Source organism: Triticum aestivum, chromosome 7B (assembly GCF_018294505.1).
Source record: "Triticum aestivum cultivar Chinese Spring chromosome 7B, IWGSC CS RefSeq v2.1, whole genome shotgun sequence".
NCBI lineage: Eukaryota > Viridiplantae > Streptophyta > Magnoliopsida > Poales > Poaceae > Triticum > Triticum aestivum.
Window position 1 is genome coordinate 16,767,361 of NC_057813.1, and position 23,599 is coordinate 16,790,959.

The 23,599-nt window shown below is 51.4% G+C and overlaps 1 protein-coding gene across 1 annotated transcript; it reads right to left on the minus strand.

Moving 5' to 3' along the window:
- Positions 1-1,538: 1,538 nt before the first annotated feature.
- LOC123157566 (GDSL esterase/lipase At4g01130-like) lies at positions 1,539-23,013 on the minus strand. The gene is made up of 8 exons (XM_044575848.1): positions 22,676-23,013; positions 21,945-21,999; positions 21,668-21,842; positions 21,429-21,603; positions 9,158-9,195; positions 2,229-2,380; positions 1,851-2,121; positions 1,539-1,729 (listed from the first exon to the last, which is right to left on the minus strand). The coding sequence occupies exons 1-8, from the start codon at positions 23,011-23,013 to the stop codon at positions 1,539-1,541; spliced, it is 1,395 nt and encodes a 464-aa protein (XP_044431783.1).
- Positions 23,014-23,599: the final 586 nt, after the last annotated feature.

The window sequence follows — 23,599 nt, forward strand, 5'->3', positions numbered from 1 at the left end:
AAAATTACCTTAAATACATCCCCTGATACAGTTTTTTGGAATCTCGATAAAAAAGAGATTTACTACCAAATCTGTATATGAATGGTTGGAGAGGAATCTGGCAGGTCCTAATTTTAAGTGGATCTGGAAAGCTAGTATTCCATTGAAGATTAAAATCTTTCTATGGCAGCTATTTCAAAATGTTGTGCTTACGCGGGATAATTTGCGGAAGAGGAATTGGCCCGGGAATCCTGTTTGCTCTTTCTGTACTAATATGGAAAATGCAAATCATCTATTCTTTACATGTCCACTAGCTCGAACGGTCTGGGAGACCTTGGGAATTACGGCTGGGGCTTCCTGCTGTCCCCGGTCTTTGTGGCAGTGATGGGCATGGTTATATAAATTTTTCCCAGGTGGGAAGAAATTCTATATGATGATTATTGCTGCTATTTGCTGGGGAATCTGGTGCCTTCGAAATAAAGTCACTTTCGACAATTAAACTGCTCGTACTCCGCTGGAGGCTGTTTTCAGTGCTTGTTCTTTTATGTTGTATTGGGCAGGATTGCTGAAAGGAGAAGACAGGACGAAGTTCCAGGCAGGGGTGAAAAGGCTGGCATATGCGGCAGCAGCTCTGGCGGGCATGTATTACTCGCAGGGCAGGATGCTCTTGAGGGATGGAGATGGGATCCAGATCGGCTAACCTGTTCTTCCTGCCAGTTCAGTAATTTCCACTGGGGTTTGATGCCCGTTCTGAAAATCTATCAGATGTTGGCTTATGGCTTCTTTCTGCCCCTGGGTGGGTGCGTATCTTTTCAGTTCTTCAACTCTTCTGGTTAGGTAGTGGCTAGTTAGTGTCGTCAGGTTTTCGCCCCATGACGGATGGTCCGTTTCAGGGTCTTCCAACGGTGGGTTTGCTATCGATGCTCCAGCTCGCTCCTCCCCTTTCAGTCCTATTTTGGTCCATGGTCGTATTATTTTGGGTATGATACCTGGAGAACTACTAGACTGTGTATTTCCGTTGATTGCAATGGAAAGGGGTGCGAGCCCGGTTGGAAAAAAAAAGCTGAAGGTGAAGTGGTGACATGTGATGTGATTCTGAATTATGTGTTGTCTGCTAGTTCGAAATTTGCAATGAATGTAATCTACTTTATCTCCATTTCTCATATCTTGTTAATTAAGTTTTGTCCTTCGATGTTACGTTGGGTGAATGTTTTCAGTCTGGAAATGGTTCTTGTGCTGGAGTTTTTCTTGTTGTGATTCTTCATGATGGTTCTTGTGCATCAGAAATTTGCAGTCGACAATTGCAACAGGCTACAATTTAATCTAACAAGTTTACAACATGTGGTTCATTATAAGAGAAACACTCTATAACATGACACACTTACTCTAAGCTCTTATTTTCTATACTACACAGCTGTTAACTGACAGAATGCGTAATGTCGTGTCAGCAACACTGTCTCTAACTAAACTTGTGTTGTGCTGTGATCAGCCTATGAGGCCTGGCAAAGTTTTGAAAAACCGGAAGGTGGATATAAGTAGGAGCCACTCATCACTGCAATTTAATCTAACAAGTTTGCAGTTTCAGTGGCATGGATTCCATCCCAGCTCTCGTAGTTCTGCGGGTCTCCGCAGGCTATCGCACTTGCGATGTTGCCCTTCACAATCTTGTTGGTGCCACAGTACATATCTGGGTCAAAATTGTAAGCTCCACCACCGTATCCGCAGCAGGCCTTGGTCCCATACTTGAGCCCTGAAATCATCAGCAGACCAGCTTCAGTAGTACTCGAAACTTGTAATTTCAGATATGGCTATGAACCAAACCGATTCATGTAATCGTTGGATGGCAGAAAAAGATCGGAGAGAAAGCTCACTATGATCTTCTGGATGCCTGAACAGCTCGAGCATGGCAGAGTATTTGTCGACATACACGATTGACGCATTCTGCAGCGTCTTCCTAACCTCGGTCAAGCTGTTGTTCAGCAGTTCATTGTAGTAGACAACCGCGCTATTGTAACTTGTCATGCAGCCATACTCATCAAGATCACTGCTGCTATGCGGAAGCTCCACGAGAAAAGCTGGGTAACACCCGATTGGTGCCATGTTGAACACCATGAATTTGCGAGCCCCGATGTTGTACAAGTCCTACAAATAGTTCTGCAGGTGCCACACATGATGGAGTCCATCAGATTTGCCAGTTATTTTGATCATTTGAAGTAATATCAACCACCATTTGTGATACTCCAAATTACCTGTATAGCCCACGAGATCTGGGTGATAACTGAAGGAAGCGTTTGCTTGACACTCTCGATGCTCTGTGACCCTAGGTTAGAGGTGAAATCATTTTGGCCAATGTCAATCGTGTACAGAGAATTGCCGAAAATGTCGGGCGGGGGAAGTTGCCCTGAAATTCAAGCGAACGATCAGTCTCTGTTTTAGCTGTAAAATTCAGAAAATTCAGAGCATGTAGTGTATTTTTACTGGTCAGGAGATTGATCTTTTTACCACTGGTGGCACCGGAGGCGATCGCTCTATTGCTGAGCTTTTTTTTTTGGAGAAAAGGCATACGCCCGACTTTATAAATAAAGCCATAAGGCAAGAATCACCACATAACAGATCGTACCACATAGCAACCAGACCCAAACTGCGGGTCAAACGAAAGAGAAGTAGTCAGGTATATGGCTCCCTCGCCAGTACACGGCACACAGGACGGAAAAGAAACATCCCAACTACAACTAGTCTTACGGTCCCAAAAGAAGCTAAGCCTCCTGCTCTTGTCTGCATAGCTGAACGGCCGAAGCCCGAACTTTGGAGATTAGCATAGAAAGCGCGTCCTGGTCGTCGACCTTAGTGAATGATTTCCACTGCTGCAAGAGGGCACATGATTTAAATAAGCAATCTACAGGTTTAGCCGGAAAAATATGCTCAATAGTAAACTTGTTCCTAGTCGTCCAAAGGGACCAGCATAGAGCCCCCAAACCAACCCAAAAGATACGTCTGGAAACGCCAGACAAGTTGCTTGCCAAGCCACGCAGCTCGGCAAAGGAGGTAGGGGCCCAAGAAACCAGAAGCCACTCTCTCACGCAGCTCCAAACGAGCTTAGCCAAGACACAATGGAAAAAAATATGCTCCATATCTTCCAAAGCACCACACAAAGCACAGAATTGGGAGCCCAGCCCATTTCTTTTACGAATCTAATCAGCCGAAGGCAACCGACCTCTAAAGGCTTGCCATAAGAAAATCTTAATCTTAGGGGGAATCCGGGCCTTACAAATCTGGGAGAAACGATTAGTAGGAGTGCCACCAACAAGCTTAGCATAAAGCGACTTAATAGAGAAGCGACCAGAGGCAGAGCGCGGCCAAATCACCGAATCCCTATGCGTCGAGAGCGAGGGGATGAGGGCAGTAAGGCGTTGCCAGTCTTCAAACTCTACAGGCGACAAGGATCGACGAAAGGCCAGGTTCCACCCATGGGCGGCCAGCTCTGCAATAGAGATATCCGGATCAGAGCAGTAAGAGAAGAGAGTGGGGAAAGTCGTTGAGAGGGGTGAATCTCCACACCACCAATCAAGCTAAAACCTAATAGAGGAGCCATCCCCGACTACAAACTTGACGAAGGACTGGAACACCGGCCTAACTTTGAAGAGGGACTTCCAAAACTGAGAGCCCGCACGCGAGTTAGCAAACATCAGGCTCGAGGAGGGGAAGTATTTAGCCTTAAGAATAGACAGCGAGAGGGGCTGGTCCTCCGCACTCATAATCTTCCACCACCATTTGATCAGCAAGCATTGATTCATGATGGAAGTATTAATAATCCCTAACCCCCCAGGTTTTTGGGCCTACACATCAGCTTCCATTTAACAAAACGGTATTTGCGGCGGTTATCAGTAGCATTCCAGTAGAACGCCCCGCGATGCTTATCAAAACCAGCATGTGTCCCACCCGAAAGGAGGTAGAAGCCCATAAGAACATGGGGAGGGAGGACAGGCAAGCATTGATCAAAGCCACTTTGCCTGCATTGGTATTATACCTGCCACGCCAAGGAAGAACCTTGTTCCCCACTGTCGGTGTCAAAACCGGCGGATCTCGGGTAGGGGGTCCCGAACTGTGCGTCTAGGAGGATGGTAACAGGAGACAAGGGACACGATGTTTTTACCCAGGTTCGGGCCCTCTCGATGGAGGTAAAACCCTACTCCTGCTTGATTGATATTGATGATATGGGTAGTACAAGAGTGGATCTACCACGAGATCAAGGAGGCTAAACCCTAGAAGCTAGCCTATGGTATGATTGTTGTAATGGTTGTTATGTCCTACGGACTAAAACCCTCCGTTTTATATAGACATCGGAGAGGGCTAGGGTTACAAAGAGTCGGTTACAATGGTAGGAGATCTACATATCCGTATCGCCAAGCTTGCCTTCCACGCCAAGGAAAGTCCCATCCGGACACGGGACGAAGTCTTCAATCTTGTGTCTTCATGGTCTTGGAGTCCGGCTGACGATGATAGTCCGGCTGTCCGGACACCCCCTAGTCCAGGACTCCCTCAGTAGCCCCCGAACCAGGCTTCAATGACGATAAGTCCAGCACGCATGTAGTCTTCGGCGTTGCTGTTGGGTAACGTAGTAATTTCAAAAAAATTCCTATGCACACGCAAGATCATGGTGATGATATAGCAACGAGAGGGGAGAGTGTTCGTCCACGTACCCTCGTAGACCGTAAGCGGAAGCGTTAGCACAACGCGGTTGATGTAGTCGTACGTCTTCACGATCCGACCGATCCAAGCACCGAACGTACGGGGCCTCCGAGTTCAGCACACGTTCAGCTCGATGACGATCTCCGGCCCTCCGATCCAGCAAAGGCTCCGGAGATGAGTTCCGTTAGCACGACGGCGTGGTGAAGATGATGATGTTCTACCGGCGCAGGGCTTCGTCTAAACTCCGCGACGATATGACCGAGGTGGAATATGGTGGAAGGGGGCACCGCACACGGCTAAGGAACGATCCGTAGATCAACTTGTGTGTCTTTGGGGTGCCCCCTCGCCCCCATATATAAAGGAGCCAGGGAGGAGGAGGCGTCCGGCCTAGAGGGCGCGCCAAGGGGGGGAGTCCTACTCCCACCGGGAGTAGGACTCCCTCTTTCCAAGTAGGAGTAGGAGAAGGGGGGAAAGAGGAGGAAGAGGGGAAGGAAAGGGGGGGCGCCGCCCCCCTTCCCTTGTCCTATTCAGACTAGGAGGGGGAGGGGCGCGCGGCCCTCTCCTGGCTCCTTCCCTCTTCTCCCTCGTGGCCCATGTAGGCCCATTAACCCCCCGGGGGGTTCCGGTAACCTCCCGGTAGTCCGGTAAAATGCCGATTTCACCCGGAACTATTCCGATGTCCAAACATAGGCTTCCAATATATCAATCTTTATGTCTCGACCATTCCGAGACTCCTCGTCATGTCCGTGATCACATCCGGGACTCCGAACAAACTTCAGTACATCAAAACTTATAAACTCATAATAAAACTGTCATCGAAACGTTACGCGTGCGGACCCTACGGGTTCGAGAACTATGTAGACATGACCTAAAACCATTCTTGGTCAATAACCAATAGCGGGACCTGGATGCCCATATTGGTTCCTACATATTCTACGAAGATCTTTATCGGTCAAATCGCATAAAAACATACGTTGTTCCCTTTGTCATCGGTATGTTACTTGCCTGAGATTTGATCGTCGGTATCCAATACCTAGTTCAATCTCGTTACCGGCAACTCTCTTTACTCGTCCTCTAATACGTCATCTCATAACTAACTCATTAGTTATAATGCTTGCAAGGCTTAAGTGATGACTATTACCGAGAGGGCCCAGAGATACCTCTCCGACAATCGGAGTGACAAAACCTAATCTCGAAATACGCCAACTCAACATGTACCTTCGGAGACACCTGTAGTACTCCTTTATAATCACCCAGTTACGTTGTGACGTTTGGTAGTACCCAAAGTGTTCCTCCGGTAAACGGGAGTTGCATAATTCTCATTGTTACAGGAACATGTATAAGTCATGAAGAAAGCAATAGCAGAATACTAAACGATCATGTGCTAAGCTAACGGGATGGGTCATGTCAATCACATCATTCTCCTAATGATGTGATCCCATTAATCAAATGACAACACATGTCTATTGTTAGGAAACATAACCATCTTTGATTAATGAGCTAGTCAAGTAGAGGCATACTAGTGACTATATGTTTGTCTATGTATTCACACATGTATCATGTTTCCGGTTAATAAAATTCTAGCATGAATAATAAACATTTATCATGATATGAGGAAATAAATAATAACTTTATTATTGCCTCTAGGGCATATTTCCTTCAGTTGCAAGGCGGGTTCTCCCTCAAGCTCCACGTACCTGCCGGACAGTGTCCGGCTTCCTCATCAATGTTGCACTTCTTGGCTTCCACGCCCAATAATGGCCATCTTCCACACGTCGCACGAATGCGAAAAGCCAGGGTATCTTTTATGTTTTACCCCCTAGCTGTGCAAATAATCTGCCTATAAGAGAGGCAAGAATCCAGATCCAAATCACACCATCCTCCTTCCGCGAGTACTCATCGGAACGCTTCTGACCAAGAATCCATTCCATCATGGACTGTCGACGCGGCTCCTCTTCTCGCGCTCCCAGCCCTCTGCCGGGAGATTGGAGGAGATGTTCTGTCCCGCACAACGAGCTGGTGACACTCCAAGCGAAGGGATATCTCCCTCCGGCCTTCATGGTTCCGGTTCGAGCCGGGTTGGCCACCTACCAAGGTGGGAAGCAAGCGGAGGCTACCCCAAATCCCAACAAAGGGGAGCGGGTATGCTTCGTCCCTTATATGATAAGGGGACTCGGATTTCCTATACATCTGTTCCTCCGCGGGCTCCTGGAGTTCTACGGACTCCAGCTCCATCACCTTACGCCCGCCTCTATCCTGCATATCGCGGGTTACGTAGCTCTTTGCGAGCTGTTCCTGGGTGTTGAGCCCCATTTTGCACTGTGGAAGAGGTTGTTCTGCCTTGTGCCCCGCTCTCACGAGGGGTCCATATATCAAGTGGGCGGTGCCGAAATTTGGCGCATCGCCGGGACCGGATATCTATCCGGAACCCCTAAGAAGGCGTCCGAAGACTGGCCTTCAGAATGGTTTTACATAGAAGACGCTCCACTGCCGGACCATGTTCGGATCGGCCTCCCGGAGTTCAGTAATGCTCCTTTGAAGAAGCGCCTCAGCTGGCACCCACGGAGCCCCCAACTGGAGGAAGACAAGAGTGTCCATTATTTGATGGGCCGGATAAGGTTACTGGCCCATTCCGGGTTGACCATGATTGGAGTCATGGCAACATGCATTATGTGGGGGGTGCAGCTGCTGCAATACAGGGGCCACCCTATGTGGGATTTCAACGGGGAGGACAATGCCACCCGTCACAGCCGCAAGGGGCCGGGTTCGGCCGAGGACCTAGAGAAGATCCTGTCCGGCCTATACAAGGGGGAGAAGGAGGACTTCCTTCAGACGAACCCGTTGAATGGGTTCTCCATGAATAATCCCCGACGTTGGGTAAGTGAACACTCTGTGTGTCTGACCCATGCTTTCGAAGTTTAAGCTTCTTATATTATGTCTTCGATGCAGGAACTGCGTCGGATTGTGGAGGGCATGCTCAGCCCAGCTCCGCAACCCGAGGATCCGGAAAGATCCCAGGATCCGGCCTCCGAAGAAGACCGGGACATAAAGGTGGAGCTAATCGACGGGGTGTTCCACCAGCTCAGCATGTATAATGCTTTAGTCGCCATTACGGCTGACTACCCCGGACTATATCCGGCTTCCCAGGTGATTGTGACCGAGGTCCTGTCACCATTATTCCTTCCTTGCTCATTTCTGACCACCGTATACGATGGCGCTTTGCAGGAGGCGCCTCCAAGGCGTGAAGCCGAGCCCGCGGCGGCTGACCAACAGGGGTCAGTCCGGCCCAGTAGGCGGAAGAGGAGTGCAGCACGGACCGAAACGTCGCCGCAAAGGTATAGCTCACAGTTCGTTATTTAGAGCAACGTTCCTAGGAAGCGTTTGAGTGCTCATGACTTTTTGTAGGAGAAAAAGCGCCCGCCGAACTGCGGGCATAGAGGTTGCCAATCCAACCTCTACCAGCCAGGCTCCAGCACCTGGTCTGGAGGGGGAGGCGAGCGCAAGGCGCAGGCCGGACACTCCTCCAACGGAGGATGCCGACAGACTGTCCGCCACCAAGTCTGAGGTGGAGAGCGCCATGAACCACAGGCGCCGCCGGACAGTTTTCGTGACGCGTGCTTCTCCCCTGAGGCGTTGAATGCCTTTAACGCGGGGGACGCGCACCTCCGTGCTGCTCAAGATGGTTTAACCAGAGCCACGGAGCAGTATGTAAAAGACATACGGGTAAAAGAATTTAATAGTTGTATATGCCAGTAGCCCCCGAGACTTAAAGTAGTTATATTAACTGATTTAAGGATCATTTGAAACGCAGGATCTTACGGAGAAGAATACCCAACTGTCTCAGGAGCTGCAAGAGTGCAAGGCCCAACTCGAGGCCGCACTTGCTGCCGCAGGAGGAAACACAGAGACCCCTCCTGGTAACACATTATTTTAAAAAGATAAGTGGTGTGCGGCGTGCGCGCAAGTCTAATAATGACATTGCAGGTGCTGCCGGACAAGATCCGGACAGGCAAGAACTACTGCGCCAGCTGAAGGCCGGCGAGAGGGTGCTGAATAAAGTGCAGCAGGAAAGGAACAAGCTCCAGGATGCCCACGCCCAGCTCGGAGAAGAGCTGAAAGGTGTTCGGGTCGAGCTGTCTGGCTCCGTTAAGAAGAATCAGCGGCTTCGTCGCGGCATCTATAGTAAGTGCTTGAGCGAACTCCTTTGAAAAGAAGAGTTCGGCGAGGAAGTCAATTGACAAAATATGTCTGTAGGTATACTCACAGGTCGCCCTGCGGAGGAGATGCCCGTATCGACGGGTGATCAACTTCCCGAACTGTTGCAGCTACTCGAACGAGTTCGGCAGGCAATGAGCGGCGTCGTCCAGGCTTTATGGCCAGCCCTCTCCCTGCCCGAGGGCCTTGGGGAGCGTGTGGAGAAGCTTCAGGGAATGCGGCAGCGCTTTCGTTTATGGAAGATTTCGGCCTGCCGCCAAGGTGCCAGGGAGGCCTGGGCCATGGTGAAGACGCGGTACAAGAAGGCGGATCCCAACCACATGGCCGAGGTCGGACCTGTGGGGCCCGATGGGAAGGAGATCCCTGTGAGTTTAGTATACGGCCAAGTAGAATTGGCCGCTAAATTTTCCCAACGGGACTGTAAATTAGACAGCCTGTTAGACGGGATTGAGGAGGAATACAGTCAGTCGATTTGACAATGTATTTTAAAATGACATGTAAAATGCCTTCTAGCCGGATTGTAGATCGTTTGTCTTTGCCGACCTTTTCGCTTCAACCTCGGGACCCTAGAGTCCGGAGTGTGTCCGAATACCTTCTCGGTTAAGAAACAACCGGGGCATGCATGGAGACCAGGCGTAGGGGTCATTAGTGCTTTATCAGACAAGTGCCCAACTAGTTATGTTATATTACATGGTTAGTAAGAAACATCTTCCAGGGAGAATAGTTCCGTTAAGGGTTCCTTTCCCTGGGAGGCATGCCCTAAAGTGCATGTCCGGTCTGCGAAAAGAGCAGAAAAACATCTGGGGGCAGATAAATAAGTAGGTAAAAAATCATCTTTCAAGTCACCGACCGAATATTCCCTTAAGAACGCTAGCTTTCGGCTTCACCCAGTCTGAGGTACACATCCGGCTGACCCGGCAGTAACAATCGCAGAGGTGCTCCCTTTACCTCCTAGCCGAACAATCGGGAACGTAGGGGTAAGCACAGGAGCCAGGCAACCCAGCTTGGCCAAAACTTAAGTCATATCGATGCATATAATGGTGAATAAAAGGTACATGTGGAAGCTTGACACATGTGCTGGGCATGAAGCCCTTATAATTAAGCTTCTGGTAAAGAAGCCCCCAGGTATAATGAGTGCGGATGGCACATCAAGTGTGTGCGAACAATGCGCAAGTAGGCCTTTAAGGGCTTTTTAGGAAAAGGGTTGAGAGAAGAAAGAGAAACAAAAGACAGCTAAAATGTAAAAGTTTGGATGGGGGAAGGGGACGAACTCTTAGTCCGGCGCTAGGCATAGAATCTTCGGAGGCGGGCTGCGTTCCATGGGTTCGGCTCGAGTCGGTTGTCCGACGCATTTCGTAGACGGTACGCTCCGCCGGTCAGGACTTGACCAATAATGAAGGGGCCCTCCCATTTGGGCTTGAGCTTGTCCTTTTTCTTGTCTGGCAGGCGTAGAACTAGTTCGCCAACGTTGTAAGTCTTGGCCCGTACTTCTCTGCTTTGATATCTTCGAGCCTGCTGCTGATAGAATGCGGAACGAGCCTTGGCGACGTCGCGTTCTTCCTCCAATGCGTCCAAGCTGTCCTGCCGATCCAGCTCGGCTTCTCTTTCTTCGTACATGCGCACTCGAGGTGAGTCATGAATGATGTCGCAGGGCAGAACTGCCTCTGCGCCGTATACCATAAAAAATGGTGTGAATCCGGTAGTACGGTTGGGCGTTGTCCGCAGCCCCCAGAGTACGGAGTCGAGCTCCTCTACCCAGTGCGTGTCAGATTTCGTAAGTGACCGCACTAGTCTGGGTTTGATGCCGCTCATTATTAGACCATTTGCTCGTTCCACTTGACCGTTGGTTTGAGGATGATAGACTGAAGCGTAATCGAGCTTAATGCCCATATTTTTGCACCATGATTTAACCTCGTCGGCCGTGAAGTTCGTGCCGTTATCGGTGATGATGCTGTGGGGGACACCATAACGGTGTACTACCCCGGAGATAAAGTCTATCACTGGTCCGGACTCTGCCGTTTTAACTGGCTTGGCCTCTATCCATTTGGTGAATTTGTCCACCATGACCAATAGGTATCTTTGCTTGTGGGTTCCCCTTTTAAGGGGTCCAACCATGTCAAGCCCCCAAACCGCGAACGGCCAGGTGATGGGTATAGTTTTGAGGGAGGTGGGTGGCATATGGCTCTAATTAGCAAAGAGCTGACAACCGACGCACCTTTGGACTAAGTCCTGAGCATCTGCCCGGGCCGTCGGCCAATAAAATCCTGTACGGAATGCCTTTCCTACAATGGCCCGAGCTGCGCCGTGGTGTCCGCCTAGTACGGCATGAATTTCAGCCAGAAGGTTTCGCCCTTCCTCTTCGGAGGTACACCTTTGAAGGACTCCGGTTGTGCTTTTCTTATAGAGTTCTCCCTCATGGACCTTGTAGGCTTTGATCGCCGAACTATGCAGCGGGCCTCATTTTGGTCTTCGGGAAGTTCCTGCCTAAGCAAGTAGGCTAGGAATGGCTCTATCCACGGGGGATTACTGCCATTATGTCGTGGGCTGAAGGTGTTATTTCATCGGCTGAATCGCCAGTTATGTCAGATTGTTCTGTGTCGGTTGGTGCGGCTGCTTCCGGTTTGTTATTTCCGGACTCCTCTTCCCATAGTACGGATGGCTTAAACAGCCGTTCCAGGAAGATGTTTGGAGGGACAGCGTCATGTTTTGCGCTGATGCATGCCAATACGTCGGCTGCTTGGTTATTATCTCTGGCTACATGGTGGAATTCGAGTCCTTCGAACCGAGCTGACATTTTAAGGACATCCTTGGCATCAAAGTCTCCATTTACTTGGGATATTGCAAGGTTTGAGTCCCCGCGCACCTCTAGGTGTTGAATGCCCATGGAGATTGCCATCCGGAGGCCATGTAAGAGGGCCTCGTATTCGGCTGCGTTGTTGGAGTCCGTGTACATTATCTGAAGTACATATTGGACTGTGTCCCCGGTTGGGGACGTCAATACGACGCTAGCCCCCAATCCGGCCAACATTTTAGAGCCGTCGAAGTGCATAATCCAATTGGAGTATGCTCCGTACTCTTTAGGGAGTTCGGCTTCGGTCCATTCAGCGACAAAGTCGGCCAAAACTTGTGACTTTATAGCTCGTCGAGGTTTGTAAGTTATATCGAATGGTAAGAGCTCAATGGCCCATTTTGCAATCATGCCCGTCGCGTCGCGGTTGTTTATAATGTCGTTGAGGGGTACTTCGGAGGCCACTGTTATTGAACACTCTTGAAAGTAGTGTCGGAGCTTCCGGGATGCCATGAACACCGCATACGCTATCTTTTGATAGTGCGGGTAACGGGACTTGCAGGGGGTTAACACAGTGGATACGTAGTACACTGGTTTTTGAAGAGGGAATTTATGCCCTTCTGTCTCTCGTTCGACGACGAGTACCGCGCTTACAACTTGATGTGTTGCCGCGATGTATAACAACATTGGTTTGCCCAGGTTGGGCGCAGCCAGGACCGGATTTGTTGCCAATATGGCTTTTATTTCTTCGAGTCCGGCAGTGGCAGCATCCGTCCACTCGAAGTGTTCGGTGCGCCTAAGGAGGCGATAGAGGGGCAATGCCTTTTCTCCTAGACGGGAGATAAAGCGGCTTAGAGCCGCCACGCATCCAGTCAATTTTTGTATTTGTTTGAGGTCTTTTGGAATATCTAGCTGTGACAGAGCTCGGATCTTGGCTGGGTTTGCTTCAATTCCTCTACCGGATACAATGAAGCCCAGGAGCTTTCCGGCTGGTACGCCGAAAACGCATTTTTCCGGATTCAGCTTGATGTCATATGCTCTGAGGTTGTCGAATGTGAGCCTCAAGTCGTCTACTAGAGTTTCGACGTGTTTGGTTTTGACGACTACGTCGTCTACGTATGCCTCTACTGTTTTGCCGATCTGGGTGGCCAGACATGTTTGAATCATGCGCTGATATGTTGCGCCGGCGTTTTTAAGTCCGAAGGGCATCGTGTTGAAGCAGAATGGTCCATATGGAGTGATGAATGCCGTTGCGGCTTGGTCCGCTTCCGCCATCTTGATTTGATGGTAGCCGGAGTATGCGTCAAGGAAGCACAATGAATCGTGTCCTGCGGTAGCGTCGATTATCTGGTCGATGCGGGGGAGGGGGAAGGGATCCTTTGGGCAGGCCTTGTTGAGGTCTTTAAAATCGACACATAGGCGCCAGGATTTGTCCTTCTTTGGTACCATTACCAGGTTTGCTAGCCAATCCGGATGTTTGATGTCTCTGATGAATCCGGCTTCCAATAGTTTGGCTAGCTCTTCTCCCATTGCCTGTCTTTTGGGTTCGGAAAATCGTCGAAGAGCCTGTTTGACTAGCTTGAATCCTTTTAGGATGTTTAGGCTGTGTTCTGCCAATCTGCGTGGGATTCCGGGCATATCCGAAGGGTGCCAGGCGAAAATGTCCCAATTTTCCCGAAGGAATTCTCGCAGTGCGGCGTCTACATCAGGGTTCAACTGTGCCCCGATGGAAGCCGTCTTTGTCGGGTCCGTTGGATGGACCTGGAATTTTACTATTTCGTCCGCTGGTTTAAAGGAGGTGGACTTGGATCTCTTATCGAGTATCACATCGTCCCTATTCACAGTAGAGCGCAGCGCGGTGAGTTCTTCTGCCGCTAGGGCTTCGGATAGTGCCTCCAGGGCTAATGCGGCTGTCTTGTTTTCGGCGCGGAGTGCTATGTCCGGATCACTAACGAGAGTGATTATTCCGCCGGGCCCAGGCATTTTGAGCTTCATGTACCCGTAATGGGGTACGGCTTGAAAAATTGTGAATGCCTCTCGTCCTAATATAGCGTGATATCCGCTGTTGAACGGGGCCACTTGGAACGTGACTTCTTCGGATCTGTAATTGTCCGGCGAGCCGAACACCACATCAAGTGTGATTTTTCCGGTGCAGCACGCTTCCCGGCTAGGGATTATTCCTCTGAAGGTTGTGCTGCTTCGCTCAATGCGGCTCCAGTCTATTTCCATTTTTTGAAGAGTTTCCTCGTAGATGAGGTTTAATCCGCTGCCGCCATCCATGAGGACCTTGGTAAGTCGAAAGCCGTCCACTATTGGACTAAGCACCAGTGCGGCTGGTGCCCGGGCTGTTCGGAATTTAGGTTCGTCGCTGGCGTTGAAGATGATGGCTGTGCCGCTCCATGGATTTGTTGTTGCTACTTGGTAGACTTCGGCGAGGCTGCAGATTGTTCGTTTCCGCATATTATTTGATGCGAAAGTCTCGAAGACTGTTGATACCGTACCGGTATTGTTGGAGTGGTTTTCCGGGGCTAGAAGCTCCTCGCCACTTTTGGCCACCTGCCATAATATCCAACATGCTCGAAGGCTATGTGTTGGGATGGCGCCCTCTGTACTGTGAATTTTACAGGGTCCGCTAAGCCATCCCTCCAGTATGGTTCTGTGCCCTTTATGGGTTTTTTGCTTTTTGGTTTTTGTATCTGGTGCCTGAGTCTAATGCACCGTTTTATTGCGGACTAGTGTTGTATTCGGGGCCGGATTGTCCCAAAACTTATTTTTGGTTTTCCGCAAACTCTCCATCGCACAGTACTTTCGTACTATGGACGCCAGGTCGGCAAAGCGTGTAATTTCGCGACGGCTGACGGCGTTCAAGATTCCCTCGTCCGTGCAATTATTGCAAAAAATTGAGATTGCGTTTTCCTCTCGACAGTCCTTTATCCTGTCCATAACCAGGAGGAGTCTGGCCCAGTAGTGATGTACTGTTTCAGCGGGCTCTTGCCAGATTAGAGATAGATCGCATATGTCTGGGCGGGTGGGTGGAATTAAGTCCGGAACCCTACCCATCTCGAGGCTCAAGGGCCGAGAAGTTTCCAAACTTGGAAGCTTGGATTGCTGGACGCTGTCCAACGAGTCCGGTCCGATGCCTGACTTTAGGTTCAGTGCTTGATCGAAGTCCATCCCTCCGCGGAAATTCGGCATGGAGGGTCTGGGAGTCCGGACATGAATAGTTTTTAATACAGGAGAAGAGTCGCCGCGTTGTTCCTCTACCACTACAACGTGGTGGGTGACCTGGGGAGAGTTAATCTCTCTCAGATCGGTTTTAAGCCCAATCTGATTGTAGTCTGTAGCGACTCCCAGGGCGGCGATGCGATCCAAGAGCTCGTTTACGGACGAGAGCTCTATTGGATCCAGCCGCTCGGCGAATTCCGAGCTGACGTGAAGATTGCTTTTGACGACCTGAGAGGTCATTGTCGAAGCGGTGGCCGGACAGGCGGTCATAAGAAAACCACCTAGCCGGATAGTTTGGCCGGCGGCCAAGGCTCCTTTGGCGAAAATACCGTCCTTGAAGATGGGAGGAGGCATCCTTCCTATCGGTGACGGCATAGGGGAGCTCTCAATGAAAGCACCAATGTCGGTGTCAAAACCGGCGGATCTCGGGTAGGGGGTCCCGAACTGTGCGTCTAGGCGGATGGTAACAGGAGACAAGGGACACGATGTTTTTACCCAGGTTCGGGCCCTCTCGATGGAGGTAAAACCCTACTCCTGCTTGATTGATATTGATGATATGGGTAGTACAAGAGTGGATCTACCACGAGATCAAGGAGGCTAAACCCTAGAAGCTAGCCTATGGTATGATTGTTGTAATGGTTGTTATGTCCTACGGACTAAAACCCTCTAGTTTATATAGACATCGGAGAGGGCTAGGGTTACAAAGAGTTGGTTACAATGGTAGGAGATCTACATATCCGTATCGCCAAGCTTGCCTTCCACACCAAGGAAAGTCCCATCCGGACAAGGGACGAAGTCTTCAATCTTGTGTCTTCATGGTCTTGGAGTCCGGCTGACGATGATAGTCCGGCTGTCCGGACACCCCCTAGTCCAGGACTCCCTCACCCACCTTGGTAACCACCGGGGCAAAATCTTTCACATGAAGCACATCCGAAGAGATGGGAAGGCCCAGATATTTGAAAGGGAACACTCCTAGCTTACAGTTAAGAAGGTGTGCCACCCGCACAACTTCAGACTCGTCCACACCCGTAACAATAACTTCACTCTTGGCAAAGTTGATCTTAAGACCAGACATCGCTTCGAAACAGAGAAGAATGAACTTGACATGCGCGATGCAAGCATCATTCAGCTCAACCATAATGATCGTGTCATACGCATACTGGAGATGGGTTATACCTTGGGGGAGAAGATTAGAACTAACCAGAGAAATGTGCCCATGAGCAACTGCCCTGGACAACATACGGGATAAGGCATCCGCTACGAAGTTAAACAAAATGGGTGAAGCGGGATCACCTTGCCGCAGGCCCCTACCATTGGCAAAAAACTTACTAACCTGGCTGTTAACAAAAATGGCAGTATGGCCTCCCGAGACCAGCTGCATGATTCTATGAACTAAAGGCCCCTCAAACCCTTTAGCCAGCAAAACCCTATGCAAAAAAGGCCAGCTCACCGAATCGTAAGCCTTCTCAAAATCGAGTTTAAGAATCACCACTTTAGACTTACGAATCTTAAGGTCATGCACAATTTCATGCAAGCAAAGAACCCCATCCAAGATGAAACGACCTTTAATAAAGGCCGATTGAAACGGACTGATGGTACGATGGGCAATGGGAGAGAGGCGCGTGGCGAGCCCTTTGGCCGGAAATTTGGCAAAATTATTAATGAGGGCAATAGGCCTAAACTGCGAGATCAGATAAGCTCCTTTGACCTTAGGAATGAGAGAAATGACAGCATAATTAAGACAAGAAATATCCACTGTCCCCAACCAAAAACCTTGAATGATCTTACACACGAGGACCCGCAACTGTGGCCAAAATTTCATAAAGAAGGGTATTGAGAAACCATCAGGCCCAGAGGCAGCATTCGGATTGGCCGAACTAATCACCTGCCAAATCTCCTCATCATAAAGAGGAACTATCAATCCCATGTTTTCTTCAGACAAAATCTTACTTCCCGCGTCCCAGAAGTCAGAAGAGAAGGCAAGCCCAGGGTCCGGCTTGGAGCTGAGGAGATTGGAGTAGAACCCAACAATGTGATTTAAGATTAGAGACTGGTCCGAGGTCCTGACCCCATCAATGATTAGACTATCAATGAGACACCTCTGGCGTCTACCATTGGCGATAGCAAAGAAATAAGCTGTCATAGCATCACCCTTCAGGGTCCAGTTAAGGGTGCCGCGTTTGCGCCAGTAAATTTTGGACTGCTGATGCAACACCATCAGAGCATCTTCCAGGGAGTAGCGAGTGGCCCATTGAGAAGCAGAGAGACCAGACCGATCCGCAGCGAGATCCAGGTCTCGGAGTTGAGACTCAAGGACCTCTTTGTCCCTATGCAGATCGGCAGCCCAATTACGAGACCATCCCCTTAAGAATTTACGCATCTCATAAGACACCTTGAGCCAATCATCCATGGAGCCAAAGGAGCGGCGGGGGGGGGGGCGTTAAGAAGAATAGCAATCTTGGAAGCCATCATGTCACAAAAACCGTCCACCACAAGCCAGGAAGCATCAAACTGGAAGCGAGAAGCAGCCACAGGCGGCAGGCCCGCGTCCATGACGAGGGGGACATGGTCGAAGCCCACCGCACTCCTGGCTTTCAGCACCGCACGAGCGAAAAGCAAGTCCCATCTAGCACAAACAAAGACCCAATCAAACACTGACCGAACGGGAGAAGACTGATGATTAGACCAGGTGAACCGTGCCCCCACCCTAGGGAGCTCACGGAGCGTGCAATTACTGATGAACTCATTAAAAGCATTGGCAAGGGGCCAGGAGAAGTTAGGGCTATTTTTATCAGTCGAGGAGCGTAGCAACTTGAAATCACCACCAATTAGAAGGGGAATATTACAGGATTCAATCTTAATAGAAAGCTCATCCAGGAACAAAGGGGCAAGAGAGTGATCCGCGGGGCCATAGACCACCATAAATTCCCAAATCTTGTTAAGCTGATGATGATGTACCACACATCTAGACCAAAAGATGCCATGATCAAAGGTAATAAGATCAAACATTTCCCGTCTCGACCCTATCAAGATGCCCCCAGAATGGCCCGAGGCAGGGATTAAGTGCCAGTCGAACCTTTCCATGCCTGCCACCGCAGACAGTTCAGGAGGGGAGAAGGATTCCTTAAATGTTTCAACCAGCCCTAAAATGTCAATGTGTTCTCCACAAACCAAGTCATGAATCTGGTCGCGACGCCCCCTAGCGCCGAAACCTCTAACATTCCAAAAAAGAGCTTTCATTTATAGGAAAGGTTTTTAATACGGAGGCTCGATCTGCACGGGGCCAGACAAGGCTTAGAACGCTTGGAAAGCCCTTTCTTCGCAATGGAAGGAGGAGGAAGCGACTGGCCACAACCATTTGTCGTTCCATCCTCCCCAGACTGACTCGGGGCCCCAACAGGCCCGATAGCAGTCGCGACCTCCATGGCCTTGGCAATAGCAGCCTGGGCAACATCATTAGCCCTGATGGCAAAAAGAAGACGAGAGGGAGAGCCCAGCCCCGATGCAACAGACATCCCAACATCGGACATAATATGAAGCAAATGATCATCCGAAAATGCAGGTAAAACGAGGCGGATAGGGGAAGCAGGGGGAGGGGGATGGGGATGGACAGACGAACCTGAAGGCGGGAGATCCCTGGCCGCGGCATGCCTCTCAGCCCTCACCGCCACCGAAACACCAGAGTCACGCACGCGCCTGCCCTTGCGCGCCGTGGATGCCGGAGAACGCAGCAACGGAGAGCACCGCACAGGCGATGCCGGGCCTGGGCCAGATCCCGAAGCAAACCCCAGATCCTTGTCCAGACGGCGAGCCAGACCCACCAAAGAATGCTTGGAGCCAGAGGAGGCCCTGCTCTTTGCAAAGAATTTCTGAATCGACGACTTCTTCTTCTTCTTAGTAGTGAGCTCGGTGGATCGCGGGGGAGATGCAGGAAGATCCTCGATCCCAGAGAAGGAGGGAGACTGAGGGCGAGCAGACACGTTGGAGCAAACACCAGAGAAGGGTGTACCCTTGCTAGCAGCCTTCTCACGGGGAGCCAGATCATCCTTCTGAGGGTTAGTAGCCAGGGCATTGTCCCTGAGCAGCTCCTGATCATGAGGTTCCAATTTATCCCATTCGGACTGAGTAAACCAAAGATCCGAGCCCCCACTCGGGTACTGCCCACCAGCCGAGCCATCACCTTGCTTGTCATCCTGATTAGACGCCTTGGGAGAAGGGGTCAGAGGAGGAACATGGACAACATCACCCTCGACCCGGACTCGTAAGCGCACACCTTCGGGAGATGGGAAAACATCCACAACACCATGAACACAGACAGGATCAATACACCACACATTGAGCCGAAACGGACCAACCTTGCCCAAAGAGTCCGCATCAACTTCAATGGGCTTGCCAATGAGATTCCCAAACGCCATCATGAACTCAGTAGAACGTAAGCCCACTGGCACGTCGTCAACCAGCACCCATATCTTGGACAGAGGGCCAACCGCCTTAGCACCACAGGTCGCCGCTTTAACTGACACCACCAGTTGGTTTAGAGGAAGAGTGAAACTAGTGCACGAGGAGATCATCCTTAGACATTCCTTGGAGGGAAAGACCACTGCAAACTCGAACTCTGAAAGCTGGCACACCTGCCAGTCCCAACCCTCCTCATCCCAAATCTTCAAACCCTCCAGAAGAGTCTATGGGAAAATCTTCTGGCCACAGACAGTGATGATGGCCGCGTTAGAGAGAGACGACACATCCATCACCACATGAACATCAGCATCCAAAGCGAACAAGGAGCAGCCAGGTAAAACCATCCCAAACTGAATGAAGGAGGGACTTTTGGAGCGATTGCGGCAGTCAATAGTTAGGTGACCATATGAGCGACAGATTAGGCAGAAGGGAGGATTGGTGCATCTGGACTGTAAGTGGCCCGGTCGATGACAGGTAAAGCAGGATAGAGACGGAGAAGGGCCTGATGCCGCAGGGTGCTGGCAGGGAGGAGGAGGCGGGGCGGGGGTAGGATGTCATCTCCAAGGCCAGCAGAGGGGGCGCCCGGAGCATAAGAGTGTGCGCGGTGACCACCTGGCAACGAAGAAGAAGAACCAGGGCCGAAGCACGGACCCGACTGGGAGGCAGCACCAACACCAGTCATGAACGAGCGAGGAGGAGGCCGAGGTGGGGGAACCGGACCCTTGGTCGGAGCCGAATGCGGCACCGACGAGGAAGAGCGACCACCAGCCGAAGCAGCAGCAGCCTCCCATGGATCCTGCCCCGACGCCACCGCACCACCAGATCCAGGCAGCCTCGACCCAGATCTGGCAACCGAGCGCACCTGCTCGTCATGCTGGAGCCACTCCGGCCCAACCGCCCAAGCCTCACGCTCCTGCGATACCTCGCGCGCCACCCGCTCGGCCTCCAGCATAGACCGCAGCTCCGCTTCATACGCCAGATCGACACCATTGCCGACGAATCTTCACGAGCATGCTTGCAGCCCGAGAGGGCCTCGGAAGAAGACCCCCTGGACTTGTCCATGGCAAGCACTTCAACGAAGGAGAGGTGGAGAGGAGGAGGGATGGAGTTGGATCTGGAGAAAAGACGAATAGGGCGACGCGCTCTGCGAATATCAGCGGCGGAGGCTGGAAACCCTAGGAGGGGAGGGGAAGAACCACGTCGCACCTATAAGTAGCCAAGGCTGGCCAGGCCAACTTGGGCCGAAGCGGGACAGTGGGCCGGGGAAGCGGAGACATGTGGGGCAGTGGCCACAACCAACTGCCCCGGGGCCATAGAAGGAAGAGGGGGGAGGCATCAACAGAAGACAGAGCCGGAGGCCCAAACGGCCCAGCCCGATCCAGACAGGGGGCCACCAAGCCCAGCTGACCACGGGGGCCCACCCCCAACACAGGACGCGTCCGATCTAGGGTTAGACCGACAGCCTCCCTCGCCCCCCGCCGGCACAGCCGCCACCAACAGCGGCCGGAGAGGGGAGGGAAGAGCAGCCCCACCCGCCGGAGAGCCCAAGGCGCATGGTTCCGCCATGACAGAGGAGGGAGAAGGACCGAGGAGGCCGCAGTTAGGGGAAGGGGCCATGCACCTCCCCGCCTTGTGCCGGCACCGACCGACACGCAGCCACCCCAACGACCCAAAAGACTCCGCCACCGGCCGACCCCACCACCCGGGGCGAATTCCCGGGCCCGACCTGACGCAGGGATGACCGGCACCGCCACCGCCGCAGCGGACGAAGCACATACCTCCAAATCGGAAGCCGAGTCCTCTGCATCCCCCAACGCCCATAAACGAGATCCAGGACAGGCCGACGGCCCAGGCGAGGCTACCGAGCGGGCCATCGCGCACAGGATGTGAGGAGAGCCACCCCGAACAACAGGCGACGAGGGGGTCGACGGGGGTGAGGGAGAAGGCGCGCTCAGAGGAGAGGAGCCCGGGCCAACGGCGAGATCGAGGCGAGAGGGAGACGGGGAGCGGGGAGGAGCGGGGGGAGAGGGGGAAGGGGAAGGGGGGAAAGAGGAGCCATCTTCTATTGCTGAGCTCCTTCATCTGAAGAAGCTGGATGGCGAGGGAGAAGGGGCTGATGCCGGTGACAAAGAGCGACGTGTTGGGAAGCAACACCGTGGAGGCGAGAGTGGCGAAGTTGGCGCCGTGCCGGAAGTCAGAGCCGACGGACCGCAGGTAGGGGCTCAGCAGCGGCAGCCCCATGGCCTGAGCTGATCACTAGCGTCAAGCTGTCAAAATTATACGATTAAACCAATGGCGAGTGTAGGTACCTACCTATGAAGTCGATGACGAGGCGGCCGGCGGGCCAACCGAAGTAGGTGACACCGAACGGGGTCGGCTGCACCAGGAAGGCGGCCCAGAAGCCGCCTGTGTCGGAGTTGGAGTCGCTGAAGTTGAACACGGCCGGGAACCTGCACCACCAGCCCTCGCCGGCCGCGACACCGATGCACTAGCACAGCACCGCCAACAGGAGCAGCTGCCACGTTGACACGGCCCTCATCTCGGGGGAGCAAAACCACGTGCGAGCGAACGAGCGAGCTCACACACTCACAGCGGCGGTGTCGTGGTGCGCGTGCAAGACGGTGTGGCCAAGCTGCATTTCGAAACTGCAGATATATATCGTCATAGAAGATGTATGTGTATTTGACATTTGGGGCGTGTTTGGTTCCAGTTTGCTGCAGTAGCTGCATTGCATGTCCATCTTCAGCCAGTCTGGTTCTTCATATAAAGCATCATATGCAGCAGATGCAACCTATTTGGTTGCCTGCATCGCATGAAGGGGCACTTACCTCTGCTGTTTGGTTGCCGTTTTTGTGTTTAGGGTGTGAGCAGATGCAAACTTCAGCTGTTTGGTTGCAAACAACGTTTGTGTTTTGCTCACCCAATTCAAATGTGGTGGCCTTACCACCACATGATTAGAACAATAGCAAGCACAAATGAGATCAAACAAAGGAATCAACCAAATGAGATCAAACAAAGGAATCAACCAAATGAGATCAAACAAAGCAAGCAACGAAAATGACAACAAATTATTTAGACTAACAGCGGGGGCATCCTCCTTCCCTGCTCCACGCCAGGGTGCTACTCCTGGCCAAAATATGAACAAGTTCACAACATAAGTACCATAAGTTCTAGCGATAGACCATAACAAGTTCAACACTACCATCTTAGTTAACTACATTGCATGCTAACTACATCGTATGCTCAATGTCACCAACGCAGCTGTGCCTGGTGCAACGAAACCTACACACGACCGAGTAGTCGTGGTTGTAGATTTAAAACTTTAGGCGGAGTCCTGAGATGCGCACAACAATGAGGTTGCCGAGGACAATCTGGTGGCGGCGGCAGAAGTAGTTCCCGCCCCGGCCAAGCACCATGTGCCCCTCGAAGTTTTGGACCCGCATCCAGAACACGCACCACTTGTTCGCCGACAGCCTGACCACGTGCGGGAGCCGCTTGATGACCAGCCACTCATTCATAACCTCCACGAACTTGCAAGAGATGACGAGCATGACGAGGTCTTTGTTGTCCCTGGTCTGCTGGTAGAAGCGCAGCGGCTCTCGGGCCCTCTCCTCGTGGCCGGTCCTCGGAGATCGTCCCCTTGAACGAGGCAGGCTCATGAAGGCGACCCTGCCAGGAAGGTCCACCCCTCGAGCCACCTGCTCATGGGGGTGAGATCCTCGGCGCCCTCAGCTCTGGCCACCACCTGAGATCCTCCACCCGCCACATCCCAGTCACTCTTCAATATCTTGTCAGGTAAGATGACAAGTATTAGAGGTACTTGCAAAATGAATAACCACTGATCAGTGGCATTAGCTCTTCTGCAAATGCCACTGATCAGTTGTGCTAGCACTATAGCAAATGGCACTGATTAGAGACATTTGCCCAAGAGCAAATGCCATTGATCAGTGCACAAACTCTTTGCCAAATGCCACTGATCAGTGGCATGATTTTCCTCCAACTGCCACTCATCAGTGCACTATCCTAAGCATGGAAACATATAAAAATAGCACTCATGTGCACCCATGCACATTTGGCAGCATCCTAAAATGGTCATATTACATGCACGTATAACAATCTAGAGCATGCAACACAAACCCTAGCCTGAACATGTATGTAGCAACATGAACAACAACATGAACATGATCCTAGCTTGAACATGAACATGCCAGTTGCATTAACACAGATCCTAGCATGAACCTAGCA

Excerpts from the sequence above, each read along its gene's own strand:
- LOC123157566 (XM_044575848.1), bottom strand. The coding sequence starts at position 23,013 with ATGAGCCTGCCTCGTTCAAGGGGACGATCTCCGAGGACCGGCCACGAG. Across the intron at positions 22,000-22,675 it reads ATCTCAGGACTCCGCCTAAA|TTTCGAAATGCAGCTTGGCC; the intron begins GTTTTAAATCTA and ends ATATATCTGCAG. Across the intron at positions 2,381-9,157 it reads GCGTCTTCACCATGGCCCAG|GGCAACTTCCCCCGCCCGAC; the intron begins GCCTCCCTGGCA and ends CTTGAATTTCAG.